At 40.6% G+C, this 21040-nt stretch overlaps 1 protein-coding gene across 3 annotated transcripts in view; it reads right to left on the bottom strand.

The window, feature by feature from the left end:
* The window catches only part of cntn5 (contactin 5), a 90327-nt gene that overhangs the window by 60494 nt on the left and 8793 nt on the right, over window positions 1-21040 (bottom strand). For all 3 annotated transcript variants that reach the window (XM_035623659.2, XM_035623660.2, XM_035623661.2), the window contains exon 2: window positions 7266-7384. In XM_035623659.2, coding sequence (XP_035479552.2) covers window positions 7266-7320 — 55 coding nt within the window. In that variant the 5' untranslated portion in view covers window positions 7321-7384. The remainder of the gene's footprint in view (window positions 1-7265; window positions 7385-21040) is intronic.

Genomic DNA, 21040 nt, shown 5'->3' with positions numbered 1-21040 from the left:
TAAATCCTAGTCTTTATTTCCTGATCCTTGGTGCACAATGAGTATTGTATGAGTTGCTTCAACCTTGCCAGCGCATTGATGAAACTGTGAAGCATGATGTATGGTATTAATGCTGTCACGGGAAGCGTGGAGGTCTCTGTCCAGCATGCTCTGTTTATTACCGATATTCCTTCTTATTGGAGATATCACACAATAACACACTTCCTTGGACATGTTTTCTGTAGCCAAAATGTTTAGCAAATAACAACAAACTTTTCTAATTGGCTTGAGGCTATGTGGCACATGATAGCAAGAATCTATTTCACAAGCGTTGGCGTCACCACACAGGCTCATTGTATGTACTTGTATACTCTGAACTGCCAAATTCAAAAGACCCCAGGTGCTAATCATATGTTTGATCACTCTACTTACCAACTAAGCCTGACTGCCAAGACTTGAATGCTGTGTCCAACTTCTCATGCTAACAGAATTCAAAAATGACTTTCTTTTTCTTCTTTTATAAGTGTTATATCCTGGCTTAATTGTTCAGTATAAGAGAGGCTGTCACAACTGTGGTTCTCCTGCCAGTTGGAAAAAGTCCATCAATGCCTGGTGGTGGGACCAAAATAGATCCCAGACTTTTTGTTTACAGTACATTTTAGCTGTCGGAAAGTAATAACCTGCAGGATTCTGACTGGTGATTACTGCTCTATCCTTGCAGTGACAGGCAAATGCCATTCGGGTTGGTGGGATATTGGGACATTGGGAAATGCAGTCGACCCCGGTGGCTTGGAGGTGACTTTTAACGAAGCTCCATATTTTAATGTTTATTTGTCAAGGTGTGCAATCACAGCAATAAAGTCATTGTGTGGTCCAGCTCTGTGTAATGCATGCAAATATTCCATTTCCCCATACACAACCACATTTCTGGCATATGACTCTTTTGCCCTTGGTGAAAATGACTTCGTGCATCACTTAAACAGCACTACACATCAATATTCCCTGCAACCACTTTTAATATTGAGATACCTCAGAGTAAGCTGAGATACAGCGGCATTACTATTCCACACTTAACACTCCAAGCAACATTGTATTTCAATCAGAGTCGGCATTTAAAGTGAGGAGAGAAAAAATGTCCCCAGACATCATGCTGCCTTCTCTGCTTCCACATGATTTAAATGTCTCTGGAAGGTAAAGGGACTGGACAGTGGAGACAGGTACAGATGAAAATAAAATAGAACAGAGGAACCATTGTCTTCAAAGCGAGCATTTTCATAATATTCAGACATAACAGTAGGTCAATAATCCATTACAAAAACCGTCATGTCAGAAGTGTCATAATAGACAAAGACCGCATCACGCCCCTGGGATTGGCTGCTCGTGGCTCCTGGTGCTGATAATGATGAAAAGCCGTTTGAAGTACAGCATTCAAAACCAAAATGTGAAATATTTCGGATAGTTCCAAGTGCTAAAAGCATGCTCTCAGCCCTGTTTTGACAAAAGTGGGAAACCACTATTTTTATAGATTGTATTAGTGGTCCATCATTACTCAAGTAATTGTTGGGTAAAATGACTCTCCTTCAAAATCCCAATTCCCTTCACATCCTACTGTTTTTTTTGTTTTGTTTTTGTTTTCAATATCAGAACTGCAGACGAAATGCACAGCACTAATTTGACTAATTTGATTCCAGTGATTGATAAGACAAAGCTCGGCTGTTAATGTGTGGATGGATGATGACAGGAAATACAAGTTCCTTTCGGGAGATCTGATAAAGGTCCACAGAGAGTCATCCCTCTAAAAGGGCCAAGCAGGAATGAGTTCAAAAATTTCTCCCAAGGCTGAAGAACAAAGCAAGCAAACAAAAGGAAAGACCTGTCATTGCTTGTTATAAGAAAACAACATGCCCGAGGACAATACTGATATATAGTGTGTATCTTCTTTTCAAGGTTTTTATGTGGCACCCATTAAATTTCATTTGTCTACTGTGTTATATTTCCTAGCACTCTCATTCAAAACTGGACGTTTTATAGGAAGAAATGCAGACCAGAATTGAATAAATGGACAAATGGGATAATGCAATATGTACAGGAAATATTGTGACCATCAATGTGTATGACATTTGAATGAAATCTGTACATCCATCTAATTGGATATGTTTAAATTTCTACAAAATAAAAAATAAAAAATATAAGATCAGAGTATCAAAAATCAGAACTTATTTCTTCAATAAAACCCCACAACATCTAAACATCCAGTGGTCAGTTTCAATTATGTACTTGGAAAAAAAAAACAGTTGCTCGTGAAAAACAATGAACATTTACTTAAAAACCTAGTGTGTATGAGAATGTGTCTACTGTACTCGGCGGTCGCAAACAAACTTGGCCACCATATAATACTGAGTATCTTGGTCAGGCATTTAAAGTAAACTAATCTGAAAAGTGTGTGACTGTAATTCAATGTTTATCCAAAGGAAATTATGTCATGACACCATCATTGCTAGAAGGTTAATAACTAGCAGTTTGTGGATTGACATAATGTGTTACATGCCCCAGCAAGGGCAGTATTTGTTTATTCCCTCCCATCCCGTTGTTTCTTTTTCTTTTCTCTTGTATTTCTCTCTCCAGGTAAAGTGGCGGATTTGGTCCAGCTGCCCTTGTTTATTAGTAGCTCATCCCCCTGACTGAGCTGACCTATCATTGTCAACGGAACCAAGAATAAAAGGGGCACACCTGAGGGAAGAGGCCCTCTCTCGGCTCACCTTTGTTAGAGACCACATGTTACCTGTGAGAGTTGTTATATACAGAGATTGTAGTGCTAAAATGTTTGTGGTGGGAGGTTTTGATATAGTTTGGGGCACCCTTTACATGTGCAAGTAGATCACCTTCGTTAAAAACACTAGGTTATTTGGTTGGTGCCACTGTTGTGTTTTGGGGAAATCCATTCTTGTAGATAAGTGAGTAAGGCCTTTTTGTTTTCTTTTGATTCTCAGTTAGTGGTAGTTAGGCTTAGTTTTGTTTCATTCCATTTCATTGATTTGGCACAATCTTCTCTCTCATCTCCTCCCCCACATTTTTGACAACCTGTTATATTACTTGTTTTATCCAATAAATCTTTTAACGTTCAACTGCCATTTAACTTTGACTATCTTTTTTGATTGTTTGTTACTGTATCTAGTTCCCCTAGACCTGGAAAGGGGCCGTAACAGCATTTCATATTTGACTGAATGTAAAAAAAACTGGCCAGTGCGCCCAAAATAGTCTTCCTTTCCTGTAAGATATTACTAAGATACGACATGCACTAAACAGGGGGGTGATTTCACAAGCTTCTTCTCAGTTTTGCAGAAAGTTGGAAAATTTTAATTGGATGTGTTCCAGGAAGTCAACATACTGTTACCTCTGATGGCTAAAATTGCCATTTTGGTTAAGACAAAAGTAGATATGGTCACGTTTCTATCTAAATTAGTATGGAACGTAAAGTGCAAAAAAATCCATTTGCAGTAAAGTCTTATAAGGCCTATGAGGCAGAACCCTCAGACTTTTTTGGGGGAGGCAATTACCTTGCTAAGCAGTAAGACAGCATGGGTCTTTTGGGCTGAGATACCTATAATGAACAAGCAGAACAAATGCTGCCAACTGTATGCATCTAAGGTACCGAGCAACCAAATCCTGAAATCAAAAATCAATGGACAGAATAGACTCATCTGAAACAAATTAACTGCACTAGCCACCAAGTCCCTGTTTATAAACTTGATAAACTAGTTCAAGTTTTGCGGAACAAAAAAAACGGCAGTCTTTCTGTAACAGATACTTTTTGAATGTAATGTTCGGTTCATTTGAAAAAATGTATTGAACAAATTGCTAATCAAATTGCATTTGAAGGATGAACTTACTAAAATATGTATTCGTGTATGTTAAGGTTAGTTAGTACATACTATGCAGACCTTGGTATACCAGAGTTTGTAAATTCTCTATCAACCTTTCCCCAACAGCACCAATCGTAGCAGTCGTGGCCTTTGCAGTTATATCACATTAAGCAGATAGACACGAGCTACAGGTGAGACATTACGGAGAGATTTCTTCAATGTTTGTTTTCCTATGATCATTGCACTTTGCATCGTTTCCCTGCATCTGAATCATTTGCTTTTACTGTCTGACTGTTTCATGCTTCAATTCATTGACTTGGACTGAGTGAATTTTTTCCGCATAATCTGGTGTAAACTTTAAAAAGAATCTCATTTAAGATCTAAAATGCTGGTCAAAAAAAAGTATTTCATCCGTTTCTGTATCCTTGAAACCCTGAGAGCGAAGCAGTACAGTGTGTGACAAGCAGATAATGAAGGTGTCTTCAGTGTTTCCTTGAGGAATTTAATTTTACTCCATGATCATGCTTTGATGTGCTTGAAGAACTCCACAGGTCCCAGAAGTTGAATTGTCACTACTGCAGTTTACTGAAGTGTACCAATATCCACCAAGCAGTCTTGTCCTCCCCTGTATCCAGAGACTTGAGCAAAAAATAAAAACAAATCCTCTGACAGAAAGGGGGCGTCAGGGGGAGTGAGATAATTACATATGCAGCCTGTACTCACTGCTGCGTGCAACTTTTGCATGACTCGAGAGTATTGTTGAATGTGTATTACCTGTTGCCAGTGAGTCCAGTGCTGGAAAAAGCATGCAGCGAGTTCTCAACAAGGGAAAGAGCACCAGGACAACTCACACGTAGTTGAGGGTTCACTCATTGTGATCCATGCTTGGTCTGCATAGGTCATTCTAATTATCAATACACTCTGTTTTTGCCACTATGAACAGATGCACTAATCTTCAGTGAATTAGTATAAACATCTGTCAGGGTGAAACCCTTGAAGACATGAGTCAGTTCTTGTTCTAGATTCAAAGACTCCTAAGAAAACAACTACACGCGTGTAAATTGACACCTTTAACCCATAATGCTGGGTTAAAATAACCCCCATTAGCCTTAACTAAAGCACTTCAAACAGATCCATTGATTTCACAGAGAAACTAGATGTTCATATATCAAAGCACCTACAATAACACTTGATTGCACTCAGCATAGTGTCAGTGGGCTGCTGGCTAACTAGCCAACGCTATAGGGATTAACCCAGCGCATAGACCGCCCCATTAAACAGCCGGCTCAGCGTTACATTTCCTTTTGCCATCGTCATCCTCAAACTGCAACTATAAAACCAATTGTACAGTTGTACAATGCATCTGTGTAGGTTAGGTGTTGTTTCGGGAAGGTTTTATGTTGTTGCTAACCTGGAGAACGTTGTAAAGAGCAGCGATTCGATGTATTGTGCAGTTTCCTTTTCGGCAGTAATTTGCTTTATGGGCCAGAATGGCACCACGCTCACTACCTCCAGTCTTTTGTGAATTCACAGCTAATTATGGCAACCTAGTGACATAACAAGGGCACAACATTACACGGGAGGAACAGCCAGAGTGGCGAATCACGACAAAGAGATGGATTTCGTGCTACGAGGTTAGAGTTATATTTTCATCTACAACGATCTCATGCCTGGCCTACCTGGAATATACCTGATGATAAAGCATTGTATCGATGGTGAACCTTTAATCACCGTTGATCTTTCAACCAGCAAGACCAATAAATGGGTTTAAATTTGAGGTTGAATGTTGACCCAATGACTGAGCCAGACGAGCCTTCCAAGTATGGGTGACATAAGAAACACAATTCACCACTGAACAGTAGAAAAGGTGGAGATGGAGTACTTCAGTGTGAGCAGTACAGTGGACCTCTAGGGACAAATTACATCAAAGAGTGAACGCTCAAACATTTAAAGCGTTTAAAATACAAGAACACAAATATTAAGGGACATGCGCACCAAATCCAGAAATGCAACAAATGCAAACACACAATACACTACACTGGAAGTGCTACGGGACACTAGGGGAAGTGAAGTGCTCAATTTGAATAAGCAGCAACACTACAAATACTTTTTCATGCCCATCAGACTATGTGTACCCAACCTAACCTAACCCCTAATTGATTTTTGATATTCAGGAAAGTAAATAACCATTTCAGATAGGAGGTCAGTTTATTCTAATGTCTGTCTGGAAATTTGCAGCAACAATTTCAGGGATGCGGATTATTTTGTCACATGAGATGAAGTACGGCCTTGAAGTGCAATCACCAGGGCCCAGCTGAGCTGTTGAGCTCCTGAGGACACAAGGACAAACAGCAGCGTTCTGTCACATTAACAGCTCAGCTTTGGTAAACAGCCTTTTCCAGGGAAGGAACATCTATATGCACCTGTTTTTAAACCTGCGATACATTTGAAAAGGCCTATGTTCATTAGAACCACAGAAACAGCATTGATAATAAAAAAAAATTATCTATTAAGTAGCTTAACGTTCAGAAAACCCTTTTTAGTTGTGGCTGTTTGCTTATCTAAAGTGTTGCACTCGAAAAATATGTGAAAAAAAATTCATTCTTCCTCCTCTAAAAATGTCCACAATTCATTCAGAGTCTCCTGAGAGACAAGGCTTGAAAGATAAGAAACAGTGTGGTTTAACAAGCGGACGAGTGAGGTTAGTGATGTGTGTTTGACACCTAGAAACTTAACTGAGACAACTACAGAGTGAACGTATCTCTGGTGGATTGAAAGAACCATTAAAAGAAGACGAAGCAGAATCCATTAGACGGCCAAACACGTGCTCTAGGCTTGCCAAGGGAGAAAACTTCAAATTGTGCACTCACTGCTGATCGCACTGGCAAAGGTATGCAACTAGGAAAGTCCTGCAATGTTGAGGTTTTAATTCCTACTGGGGAGCTAAAGCTAGAAAGATACTTAAAAGTAACTTTGGATAATCACGTCCCTTAAATAGTGGGTTTTTTTTTCTTTGTTTAATTCTGTGGGAAAGAATTTATCAGGCCCAGTCAACCCTACGACTCAAAGTATGTCCGACAAATGTGACCTTATCACCAGCGGATGCATATTTTGAGTGTCCCTGTCGTTTACAGCCACAATGTAGACCTTTACTGACCGAATAAAAACAATGTCAAATCTCTGCGACTCAAAACCAGAAGAGGAATGCTCGAGTGAGACATTGCATCTCCACTTTTTTTCTGAGATATAAATACAAAATCATCATTTTAAAGATGTGGATTCCTCCCATTCACAACTGCAATGGCACCGCAGAAGATTTCAGTCCGCGTGCTTCCATTTCTTCTAGTATCAGTACTTGAAAATATTATTATGTACAGCTATTTCTCACCATTATCTCGGAGCACAACCTTTCAAACTTCTTACCTGAAAGGCCACTGATGACAGACAGGAGGAGAAGTGGTTTCCATGGTGACCCCATACTTGTTGAAGAGGGTCCCTTCTGCAATAATGCTAGCAGGTCTTCTTCTTCATTTAAGCTGTGTCTTGAGAGAGAGAGAGAGAGAGAAATTAGAACTTCTGGTTATCTATTACATTCATGAGCACAGTGTAGAACTAAATGATATCTATATATTTTGTTCTACATGTGGCTCAGGAGGAGAGATCACACTTCCCACTATTTCATGTAAAATAATTCAAGGGCCTGTACTGCAAAAGCAAGTTCAACAGACCCAGGATGTCTTTTCTTTATCTGGATTCCCTGAACCCAACTCTGGTGTCATGGATAACCTGTAATACGAAGCCGGTTATCGACTGTCTCCCTGGGGTTTGTTTAGATGCATTGTACGATGTCATGTAGAAGAGACTTAATCGTTAATTATAAGCAGCATCATGTATAAAGTTCTTAATATGACATGAGAACAAACGCTGATTCCTGCAGGTAAAGTCGGTTTAAGCAGAAACTCACACAGACGTTCAACAGATTGAGTAAATAACACGATCAAATAAGTACGGAAACTAGAACAGAAAATAACCACTAAAAATAACCTAAAGCTATACCATACATAAGCACAATGAATGTATTAGTGTTTACTACATGGAGTATATTTGCACTTTTGTATGATGATGAACAAACTTCTGAATGGAAGCTGAAGTATTGTCAGACTATTTCTGCTGCCAAAGCAAAGAGAAGTGGTACGCATGGAATGAAGTTAATCGGACTGAATTTTTATTTTACTATCACGGGAAATTTCTAACCGCATATGGATAATTTTTATAATAAAGGACCTCAGAGGGTTTTGTTGTGATGAACACTTATGTCACACAGTCCCCTCAATAACACAGTGCAGCATTAACACTGCCGGGAATACTGTTGGGAATCTGAGCGATAATATTCATTAACTTATGTATTTATTTGGTGAGACAAACTGTTTGTTAGAGGCTCTGATTTCAAACCAGAGAACAAGTTAGTGGAAATAGTTTGTGAACAGCAACAGGCATCAAAAGGAATATGCCTCAGTCGCTGCTGCTCTTGTGAATAAACGACTGTCTGAACAAATATATCATGCCACTTTTCTTTGAATCTTGATATTCCCTAGATGAATAGTCATCTACATAAGAATGCAATCACACAAAGGTGACCCCCAATGACAACAGACTAGTTGGAGTGTGATGCAAAGAAAAATCAACCTTCCCTGAACTGAGTCTATTTTCCGTATTGAGATACTTTCGACATTAGCCTTATATTTAAATGTTTGTTAGTTTAACCTGTGGTTGGATTTATTTTACCAAATACTTGCAGCAGTTCATCGTTGCTATGTTCGCCTGGATTTTAATAAATCCGGCACACTGAATTAGAGTACAGGTTAAACTTCTTTCACTGTACAAGCAAGTGAATTGACAAGGATGTTACATCTCCCTGACTGTATATGTGTTGACAAGCACTTTACCTGACCTATAAAGTGAAATGACCCCTTCAAAGTGCCCATATATCTCCACGACAGTCAAACTAGGTTGCCTTTTTGTCTCACACACACTCAGTGCTCATGTTCCAACAGAGTGAAAATGTGAACATAAATGAACACAAGTCCTTAAGATGAGGCTTTCAACCCATTTTGCGACGATAAACTTCAATGGCAGCATAAATAATTCCCAAAATAACAATGATGGAGGAGAAAATTATGCATAAAATACTGCACTTCTGCTAATGAACGGAATTCTATTTGCAAACAACAATAATGGGATGCTCTGCCGATGGTACGATTGCTTGCAGCATAAAGCGTAAGGCGTGCTGACCTTGGTATTTCCCCTCATTGCCATTCATCTTCACACAAAAGCAGCATTTCTCCATTTGCCTGATATTGTCGGTCTCACTGTCAACCTGTTTGAATTCTTTCTCTCGCTCGCTCTTCCTCCTCTCTTATCTCACTTACAGTCTCGCTCATCTTAATTTAAGTTGTCTGTGTCATTTGGATTATTAATGCGGCGGCACAGACAGCTCTGAGGGTTGAGGGAAGCATGTCCAGATGCAGCAGGAAGCGTCTTACATTAATCGGTTATGCTTCCTTTGTCCGTGCCGCACCTCATTTGCTCCCTATCCTCCCAGAATGCCTTAGCAGTTTTAATAGTGGGTTAAACAATTAGGGACTTAGCACTTAGGCTATCTGTTATTTAGAAACAGAAAGAACAAAGTAAAGGGAGAGAGAAGGAAACTGAGATAAAGAAAACGATCCATTTCCTTCTTTATAACGTGAGCTGTTGGTGTTTGCTGCGTGTCCGCCATATCTGCTACGCTTGGCTGTAAAGCTTTTTCTCTACAGCTGGAAATAATATAAAAATAAAAAAGGGGGACTGTTATTAGTTGGTTTTTGCAGAGGCTGGTTAGGGTTCTCATCCTCCTTCAACTCATTATGACCTTTCTTGCAAATCCCTTGCACACAATTTTGGTAGAACATGAGCAGAAAGCACTTTGTATGAAGACACACAAATCACCTTGGGGAGGGAAGCATTCCCTGTCCCTTCTTTCAGCACTTTACTTTAGTTTTGGCTGCATAGTTCAGCCTGTTGTCATACCAAACCCCTTGGCCCATGTCGGACTGGACAACTCCCACATTAGGCCCCAATTAGTAAGTGGAGTCTGAGGCAAAATTCCCCCTACAGGAATCCATCAGAAGCTTCATGCTACATCATTGTTGGCCTGCAGTATGTTTTCGCAGAATAGAACACTGTGTTCTTCCAAGATGACGTTCGCACTAAACATCCAAACAGACTATTTTCACAAAACTTTTGGTTTGGGACTCTTTGACAAGTAGCACAACACTAGCGAAACAAAAATCTAAGTTTGTGAGACTGTAATCCAATAATAATTTAGGAGATCATTTAAAAAGGCCAGACTTCAAGTGCATGGTTTAAGTGAATATTATCAACCATATGAAACGTTTTGTAGCAAAACGGACAGGTGCAGTTTTAACAGATGTGATGTTATTTCAACATGAATTCCTAAACGAAAGAGCACACAGATATCCAAAATGAATAAAATGCGACCTTTCGAAAAAATAAATCTCGTTGCATTTTCACATTTGTACATTTTAGCCCGTGTCGTCTTCAATTTCAGCTGAGCGCAGTTCCCTGGCAAGTGACAAACACAATCCTCGCACATCTCATTAACAATTCAATCGGTCACACTGCTTTGCCGCACGCTGGATGGTGTGATGTTTTGTCTATCAAAAAGTGGCACACCGAGCTTACATGTTTCATGGTGCACACATGTGCAAAGTTAAAAAAATGCAATGCTTTTGTACAGTTTGGGAGGAAGAAGAGGAAAGTATTAGCCGTGGATAACTATCATTTTCAAAAGATACCCAGTGTTTCAGTATCAGTAATCATAATCAAATATTTTAAGTAGAAAATGCAACTGCCCACAACTTGCAAATTAGTTATGTTTACAGTAAGTATGGATACCATGACAAAACATGCAACTGCCAAGTATCTATCAGTCTGGGAGAACATGGGTCCCTGCTGCATCTCGAAAAAAGTGAGTCTACACTCAGACAACCTAAAGTTCACCCCACTTGACTGCTCCATGTCTCACAGAACTCGGCCAGACATGTCATGTCGTGCGTGCACTGGCTTTCACTTCCCAGTCACGCATACGCTATATATGGGAGAAGAAATTGGTAGGATGGTTTTCAATACATAAGAAAAGATCTACACAAAGCCTGTACAGTGGACTGTAAAGCATACGGGCGTGAAAAGTTAGGCAGGAAAATGAAATAATCAATCCAACAAAACACAAAATTGTTGACAGGGAAAGAAATGCCAGCAAAGCATAACAACTAATACTAATTAAATACAGGATGTTATCCTAATTTTAATATCATCAAGATATAGTATGAACACTCTTCTACCTATTTTAATTTGTAGTGTTTCAGGCTTAAATTACAGGAATATGTCATGTCAGGTCGGCCATATCCCGTGAGATGGTTCCATTTCATGTCTGTGTTTCCCTGAAATAGGGATCTCCTCTGCGACGTGTCCCTGTAACCTTTACAGCTGTGAGAGACACACCGCCGGGGCGGTGGACCTAGATTCTGCCACACTTCTGTCCAGGCGATCACAGCTCAGCCAGACGATTATTAATGAGGTAATGTGCAGGGTGCAACAAGATGAACTGACTATAATGAATGCGATGTCTCCACTTGGTCTCACTGCTGTCATGTCATGTCGACACGGGATCCCAAGCTGAGGTTGGACCCGGTTCGACACACCGAGTCACAAACGTCGTCTGATAACGCTCCCGCATTCCCGTCAGACACTTGGGACATGGTAATGCGCTTCTGACAGTCTTGTAAAAATTGCGTGAATGATCTGTTCAATTACACTGCGGTGTGAGACTCTATTACAGGCACTGTTGTAGTATATGTATCCTGTTTGTCAGCACTCGCATTTTGTGTAGTTTTGGGAAAATTCACCATAATTGTTATGGATTATTTAACAAATAAAACAGTTGATGTTCATACTTAAACACAAAGATGTCAAGGAATCCACCCCTTTTACTTGTAACAAAGGTATTAGCGCCATAAAGGCTGAGTCATGAAGCATTTAGGAAAGTAAAGAAAAACTTTCTAGAACAAAGTTACAAAGTTCATCTCTCACACACACACACATACACACAAAGAAAAATGATATAAGGAAACAATCAAATACAGTCATAGCACAGTGAAGGACAGACTACATTAATATGAATCAGCACACACAAGTCTATAAAAAGGCTTGCCTATAAGGTTTCTTTCTGGAATCTGCCTAACACTGTCCAAAGATTCAGCAAATCTGACAGATTGGGGCTAAAACAGCAAAGGCACGATCATGCAGTTGGAGCAGGGGTGGATAAAAGGTTTAGATTTCAGTATCGGAGAAGGCCGAGTCAAGTGGAATGGGGTGATCAGAAATGTTACTGTGGCAACGTGATGCGGTCCCTTACATTTAATCAACAGGATCGTATAGCTCATTCTAAATTGTACAGGAGGCCAATGGAGGGATGCAAGAATGAAGGTAATGTGAGACCGAAGGTTTGTTCCTGACAGTAGCCTGGTAGCTACATTTTGAACAAACAGGTTTTGTTTTTGGCACAATTGGTTGTGCGCTCCACACAACGATCAACGATCTGGATATGCATCGTCCAGCTATAGTCTGTGGTTCAGTCTTGAATCAACATTTCACACATTAAACAACGTGGAGTGTATTAAAGAAAATGTCATCAGACATCATATACAACTAAAGTATCTGTTTTGCATGCTGTCCACATCATTTCTCAAAAAAAAAAAAAAAAAGATTTTGAACTGAAACAAAATGAAATGTTGAAGAGAGCAAACCTTTATTTTGATAGAGCAGCCAATACAACCTAAGCTCTTTAGAATGAGTGTCATTACACACACTGCGGGTTTTAATCCGAGTGCAAGAGGATAAAGTTAAAACGTGATAATACGGGGATTACTCTCGCCACAGTTTCACTCCTTTAACCAAAACAAGCCCTTTGTTAATAGAACATCTTTTTCTAGATTAGCCTTAAGCTAAGCCACAGCAAACTTAAAAGAAATACATATTTTTTTAAATGTTGGTGAATGCCTGAGAGGTGAGCTTTTGTTTGGACTGTTCATTGACAGCTCCTGGACTGGCAGGGAAGATATGGGTGAAGTAACTTCCACGGAGCCTTGTCCTCCCACAACAAACACTACTGGGCTTGATCTTGAGCAAGGCTCTTTGTCAATTTTTGTCAATGGACCATATACTGTGGTCACTCAGCAGTAAAACAGGAAACTACCAAGAAGCTGCAAGGATATGAAGGAAAGAACTGATGAAAAAGAACATGTGTACTAGAAAAGAAAAGAAAAAGGTTACACCCAGATTCGAGATGACAGATTTTAATTATTTATTTATTGTGCTTTGGCAGGTACTGTACCGTTTGTCCCACTATCCACCCCCTCAGTTGGTCAAGCTCCCCATTCCTGCACTTGTCACTCATCTTGACGAGCTGTCTGCTTAGAAGCAGCATGCAGCCAGAGGCTGAGGTAAACAGCATCCGTGGAGCCGTCAAAGGTTGGATTGAAGCAGGTGGCACATGCAGCCAACGCAGCCCGACTGCAGGCAATGTCAACGCTCACCTCATTGCAGAACGGGTCCTGTCTGCTGCTCCAGATTTTCCATTAAACCTGATAACCAAGAAATGAGAGCTCAAGAGAGGGATGCTGGGAGAAGTCGTCTTTTTATTTTTTGTTTTTGTTTTTCCAAATCATCTCAACATCCTGCTTACGTTTGACTGAGGTCCAGCTTATTGATTCGATATCACACAGCCTCCGCGTCAACTACATTGATTATTTTTTTCACTGTAACCTGCCCAGCATTCATGTGTCACCACCTCCAGCTATTAAAACACACCCACGCATGCACCAAAAACTGCACTGCGACCTGTGGGGGTCCTGCTGTAACCCAAATCTCCACTACAATACCAACTTCTGAGTGTAACATCTGAGGACGATTTCCTGCAGCTGCATTGTACAGTACACTTCATGCACACTGTGGGGGGATATGACTCATTCAACATTTAATGTCATGTTGCTATTCTTAGAGCTATAACTCTTGAGTAGCATAATAGTGCAACAATGTACAGTACAACTGTGTAGAATTAAGTACAATTTACAAATTCAAAATAGTGCATTATTCCATATAAACATGTTTTCTCTGGCAAATATGATTTGTCTTTTCAATGTATGACTCCTGTCTTTAAAGCATGTGGATTAGTGACAGTAAAACTGTTTTTATTTAATACAATATCTTTTTATATACAAAATAGGTCGTTCTTACCACCGTCACTGGTAAAAATGTCACGTCTGTTTCACCTCTAAGCTTCACTGATAGACGTGGTCCATGTGCGCCAACACCGTGCCAGTTGGACATCACACTGAAGGAAAACGATTGCCACTGAAAATTCTGACTTCTCTGATGACTCTGAACGAATCCATCGAGCTGGGCCTCCACTGTGGCTTAAAGATACAGACTCTTTAACATGCATTGCAAAGTTGGCCCCGCTGTCATATTACAAGCTGCAGTTGTGCCTATAAACACACCCGCCCACCGTGATGCATGTGACTGCATCGTTGGCTTATTGGGAGAGTTTACAGCATTCTGATGAACATTTAAATACTGTCAAGACGTAACAAGCACAACATCTTTAAAACTATCTTGAAAGTAAGCTCTACTGAGCTACTGAATTCATAATATTTAAGACAAAAGAGAAAAAAGTCAGAATGGTCCCTGGTCTATATAGTGGTAGATCCGTTTCTGGCAAATGCGGTTTAACAAAGTCATTGAAAAGTTTCAAATGTAAAAAACAATTGAAAATGTCAAGGCAATGTATTTGTTTTCCTGTTTGAATAAATAATAAACAACACTATCTTGGCATGGGACATTCACCAATCATAAAAAATCTTATCTGTTATGGATTTTGGATTATATCCATGTGTTGCTCTATAGCAGAAATAATTTATTGATCACTAAAATGGACACCTTCCAAACATGTCATTTTGTAATGTTGCACTCAGTTTAAAAATCTCAATATGAATAGACTCCTTTATTGGGAAGCAGACTGTCGTGATGATGTCATTTACAGACAAACCCTGGCGCTGCTTCATAGACAGTGAATAACGACACAGCTCCCGGGACACTCAGACAGCACCCATGGTGATTTTTGTAAGGGACATGGGGAGACTTTCTGAATCACTGCTGAAAACCCTACATTGAAATTAAACAAAAATCCTCTGAGCCAACAGCATCATTCATTAATTCAGTCCCAGTGGTTTGTCTCTCAAAAGGTCACCTGGTTACATCATGATTCAAGTCTAGATGCTGAGATTTACAGTTTAGGGAGGCACCGTGTTCGTAGATACTGAATTTGCAGTTCCAAAATAATAGTGCAGAGAAGAGTTCCAGCCTTCAAGAATGTTTTCCATTTCCGACATCTAAATGTCGTTCTTCATGTGATGTAATAAATAGCTGCTTTTCAACCATCATTTACACCCTATTGAGTCTTAATTACTGTTCAGTCTGACATTGATGGAGCAGGTTGAAAGATGTAACAGAACACTTCAAGCCTAACAAGAGCATGTTCCTGATTAGCGTGCTATTGTCTATGATGAGGCTTGCGGGCATGCGACCAATGCATGGAACAATGGGGGGGTTATTATTGCCAAGAGCGGGGCCGTCTTCCCATTTGAAGCCTTTTTAGTTATTTAAAGCAATTCTCCACCGAGTGTGAAAGCAGACTGCACCCCCTTCTAACTATATTCAATCCAACTTCAGGGGTGATGTCTATTAAAATAGGGTCACCGATGGTCATCAAAATGGCTAGTGAAAATCTTATTGGGTTAGACATTGATTACTTGGTTTTTAGGGATAGTGCAGTGTGACAAGTGCCAGTACAATGTCATGCCAGTAAACTGCTATCAATTGGTATATTCATGTATCTGCTCACTGCTACTTTTAATGCCTAACCGTCCATTCAGATCGTGCCCCAAAACCTCGGGAATTCGAAGGAAAGCGCTGATTGTTGCTGCTGTCTGTAACATAGACAATTATTTAATTTTTTTTGGTAGCGTCCCAATAAGTCGTCACAACAAGAAGACCACGGAACTTCTAATGTTAACCGTACACCCACGGACTATTTATGTATTATTACAGATCCGCCACCATCTCCCACATGGTGACGGAAGAGAGATAACTGTGTGCTGCCCACTGGTACACATTCGCAGAGACTGAAAGTACAAAAAAAAATGTAACAATAAAATGAAATGTGATTGTCACACAGCACAGGAGGCATTCCTGGGGACGAGTGCATCTTTTCAAACACTGGCCCCACACCTGACATTCAACTGACTGTGAGAGTTGAGGCAAACGATGTGTGAATGCACCGAAACAGTTTCCTATTCATTATTTGAACAGTTTATCCGGCTCCATCTCCTTCGTCACAAGCGACATCTCAGAAACCACTGACCCGATTTTGACAAATCTTGGCTGAGTGATGTGTCTTATTTTTTAAAAACCAGCATTTCTCAAAATTACACGGATTTGCCTAAGGGGCCTCACAGCCAATAAGTGAAACTGTATCTCCAGTTCTGTTTGATGTACCATCATGATTTCCTTTTTGAAGAAATGCAATTCATCACTAGAAATGTCCCCATACTGACGCATCCAAATGGTTTTTCCAGATCTTAGTGACAAACGGGATGTTGCCATTATTGCTCTGTGACAGCATTTTTTTTTCCGTCTCGTCACAGCCGGAGTTGGAGATTGCAAATGTAAGTTAATTTAGTCTCTGCCCTTGGCGCAGAAATGTTGACATCCGTAGGAAGTACAACGCCACGGTACCCTCCGATCTGAGGTTAAAGTCAATTAATTACGTCACACACATGTAACTTCTTAGAATCAGAGTTTTAAGCTCCTATGATCAGCAATGACACTGATCAAAAGATGTTTGAGGAAAAGAAGGAAGATAATTGATATACACTGATAAAGCTGTGTGGATAAAACGTCTCTGTACAGTTTAGTTCTTTTTACCCTGACTTCAGGGGAACTCCCCACACATCATTATCCCGTCTGTGCATTTTGTCCGTCCTTTCTACCACCAAGCGAAGCCGTCTCAAGTCTCCCTGCCTCCTCTTTTCACCCCTCAATGGTTTTAATTGTCCTGATGACCTCAATCAACAGACAATTACCAAAGGGAAGAGTAGCACGGGCAATTATAGTCCTCGCCACACGACAGAGCGCACCTGAGCGGAGCCAGCACCTTTCACAGTGATAAAATTACATGGGCAACCCGTGATGGCAGTCGCGATGAAGAAGTGAGCGCCAAGCGTGTGCCTGAAATGGGCGTGTGTCCGAGGGGAAGACGCCGACACTTCAAAGCCCGGTGAGCCAGGTGCAGTGGCATAAATACTGTACATGAAGATAGGTAGAAGAATTCAGGGCAAGCGGAGATGAGCTGAAAAAAAAATAGGTTAAGAGGGACTGTAAGCACAGACCTATTTTTTATGTTAATATGACTTCTCCTATTAAGATAGCGAACATGTTCTTAGAATTTGGATTCTCTCTGCAGCGTGCCGTCTGATGATTCCAAGTTGTTTGGATCGCCATTGCAGTTAAAATGAGGAGCATTGCATAAACCTATATGCCATTATGAACCACACCGCACTGTCTGGCATTGTTAAAATCCATCATTGTCTCACGAATCAATGCAGGGACGCACACTGAGCCTGGTGAAATGACAGTCATTTCCTGGAATGAGGGAGGAGTAGGCCACAAAAGTGTTTATCATCATCACTGCATCTATTGGGGATCATGGGAAGGGCAAACTGTTATTTGGACTATTTGTGGAGACGTGGCGACTTCCTAACTTTAAGTATAAAAAACAATGCTTAAGTAAATGCAGACAAATATATTTGCATCGGTGAAAAGATAATGAAAAGGCATCATATGATCCTGATTTTTAATATCGGATACAAATAAATAAATAAACAGTGCTCAATCGATACGCCAAAGATAAAAAAAACTGAAACTAGGTCCTGCTGCTGCACACACACACACTCTTTTTGTTGTTGTGGCAGGGCAAAGTTTTGTATTTTCCTGTTATCTCCTCTTTAAAAACACAACACGTTCAACAACAGCAACATCCCCACCGAACAGCAAGGCTTGATTTGTTATTGTAGAGATTTGTTACTGGAAGAAGTTGTGGTTGATATTCACAAAAAAAGAAGAACCCCCCCCCCACCAAAGCTGCTTCTTCTTTGCATGATATGCTGTAAATCTGGTTGGCTAACAGCTCTGCCACAGCATTTTGCTGTTTCTTTCTCTTAGAAATGTCGTCTTTGGTCGATAGTATAGACACCAGCTTCCAGAGAGCACACGACACATCAGCCATGGTTTTCATTTTGTCCATTGGTGAACATACACAATTAAATTTAATTAGCTAGAATTGATGACTATGAATGCATTGCGGTTGTATGCCGCCCTCCAGCCAGTCAATTTGCAGTTTACATCCATGTCTGACGAGATTCATCATGAAACGTATGTAGTGTAGGAATTTAATTAAAACCATTGAACATATTTCAGCATAATTAGCATATGAATTACCCCCCCTCCCCCTAAAAAAAACCTGGTTAGTGAGATCACAGTGACCTTGACCTTTGACCAGAAAAATCAAATCAGTTTAGCCTTGAGTCCAAGTGGACTGTTGTATTAGACGTGAAGAAATTTCATCATGGTGTGAAGAGAATGGGACAGAAGTACATTCTGACGGACGTACAAAGTTACGTAAAAGACAACCCAAAAATATAATGACCGTAGATGTTAACCCCGTCACAAACACCTGCTCTGTCTTTTAACACAGCGGTAGCATTGCTCAACGGAAGGTCCCTAAAAACTGTGTTGCCACATTCAAATCGCTGTAAATGACCTGAACTGCTCCCTCAGTCATTCTAACAACGTAGCAGTCTCTCCGCTCTCCAGCATTCAACCTTCATGGACGCTGAAGAAAAGCTGACACTTCTGGGCCGGGTGAACAAAATGCAGCAGCAGAAGAAAAAAATAAAAAGAAGAGGTGCCAGATATTGAGCAGGTAACAGGATTAGGCAGTCTCAACAGTGAGCGAGCGATAAGCACTAGTCCATCTGAAGTGGCTTCCTCCTGATATGTCCTTTTTTTGTGTGTGGATGGCAGATTATTCTACTGGATTGCGCGAAGTCTGTGGCGCGGCAGAAGAAAATTGTACATGTGGAGTGACATGGGCCCTGAAATACCTTCAGTGCTGAGAAGGACACGTGTTTACCTCCAGCAACAAGCTAATTACCCTCCCTTGGAGCTAATTAAGAAGCCGACTCCCGCACGGTTCAGGGGATCAAATGAGCAGCTGGTGATTTGATGGGACGTGTTTCACTTCAAAGTTCAGGAGTTTTGTTTGTTGATCTTGCTCTTTGGTGATTTATTTGTACGTATTCCATTTTTGCAATTTAACAACATCATATTTCTGTAAGGAAACGGACATCAGATCAAACCGGCACTTTATTGCCCCTGTCCTTACTTTTATCCCAGAATTGATCAAAGAGCTCAAATGTGAGTTTGATCGCAACAAGCAAGTCGCTTCTACTTTTAACAGCGGCAGGTTTGCAGTCTTAATAGAAGGATGCATGTTAATGGTTTCCATTTACTTTCTGTTTCCCCCCCAAAAAAATAAATCGAGTCGCTCTTTGTGCAGGCTCACACACTTGACTTGAGTTAAGGCAAAGACGTTCTCCTGGGAGGATGCACCACACCGCTCGTCTCCCGTTTGTCCTTTAGAAGCTCTGACTCCCACGTCTGTGACTGGTGCATATTTCCCAAGGGGGCTTTGAACACGTGACGCTTACTACCTCCAGGAGGATAAACAGAGGGCTTGTCTTCTGTTTCTCTTTGTGTTTTTAACTCCACTTGCAGGGTATCATGATAAAACTCTTTCTTTAGTCGCAAAAAACACTGTCGTGACCTGAAACACAGATTCAATTCGGCTTGTTAGACAAAGTGATGAGTCATCCCCGTTCTTTGCCTCACTATGGAAAGCATGCAAACAGCAAATAATTCTATCTAGTGCATGTAAACATTTTCTTGGTTACTGTCGATCTGATTGAGTACATTCAGTTGAAATAAATGAGCAAACCAAATACCGACAGCCACTGATGCAAGTGGTGTGTAACTAGAGCGATGGGAGGAATATGAGCAAAAGGCTCGAGAGATGGTTCCAATCCCCAGAGTTTTAAAAAGCCTTCCCACGGGGACACTCGCATCCGGATCACATCCGAAATTCAACACATGCCGCAAAAATACAGCCGTCTGTCCGCAGGCCATCACAGAAGCCCCACAAGAAATACAGCTTTTTACTTAGCCTGCATTATTGTATTTAGGAAACTAGCATTTGTGATACAAAAACCAGACAGAGCATCAAATTAACTTTGGTTCATGAATGCATTGCACAAATATTTTAATACAATGCATACCACCCTACCTTATCTAAGGCTAGGTTCTTCAGCCGAGTATTTTGTTTTGGCCCCCTTACAGAAGTAGAAGAAAGCCCTTGTTGGAAAGCAGATGTGCTCAGAAACTAGCCAGTGAAGGCTGCTGGAATTAATGGCTGAGCCACTGCGATGTCGGTGTGCTGTTGATAGAAACTACAACATTAACACTCTCTGCACCTGCTTGGCAGTAAAAGTCAGGCTCCACATGTATGCATGTTGTTCTCAGCGTGAGGCGCTAGATCTCATCCTGGGCAGGAGAAAATCTGCGTTAAAACAAATGATCCGCTACACAAACATTACAAAACATTACACCAATTCTTGCTCGCATTCAAGACACACTATGTCACCCCATAATTTGTTCGCCTACACCATCCATCTAGTTGAGGCTAAGAAAATGAGACAGCTGTCCGTTCGCATGAAGAAAGTAAAGAAAAGAAACCAAGAACCCTGAATATTTCGATCGCCCAGCTCAGCGGTTCTGAGCTGTTACACATAATCAAACGGCAGCGCACTTGTCTGGAGCGAAACAGCTCACACAGCAGAAGGCTGAGAAAAGAACAAACTTGTCTGGAACAAAATAATGTCATGTTCAATCTCACCGTCAATTAT

The sequence above is a fragment of the Scophthalmus maximus genome, chromosome 11 (genome assembly GCF_022379125.1).
Source record: "Scophthalmus maximus strain ysfricsl-2021 chromosome 11, ASM2237912v1, whole genome shotgun sequence".
NCBI classification, from domain to species: domain Eukaryota; kingdom Metazoa; phylum Chordata; class Actinopteri; order Pleuronectiformes; family Scophthalmidae; genus Scophthalmus; species Scophthalmus maximus.
This window is presented reverse-complemented; position numbering and strand designations above follow the sequence as displayed.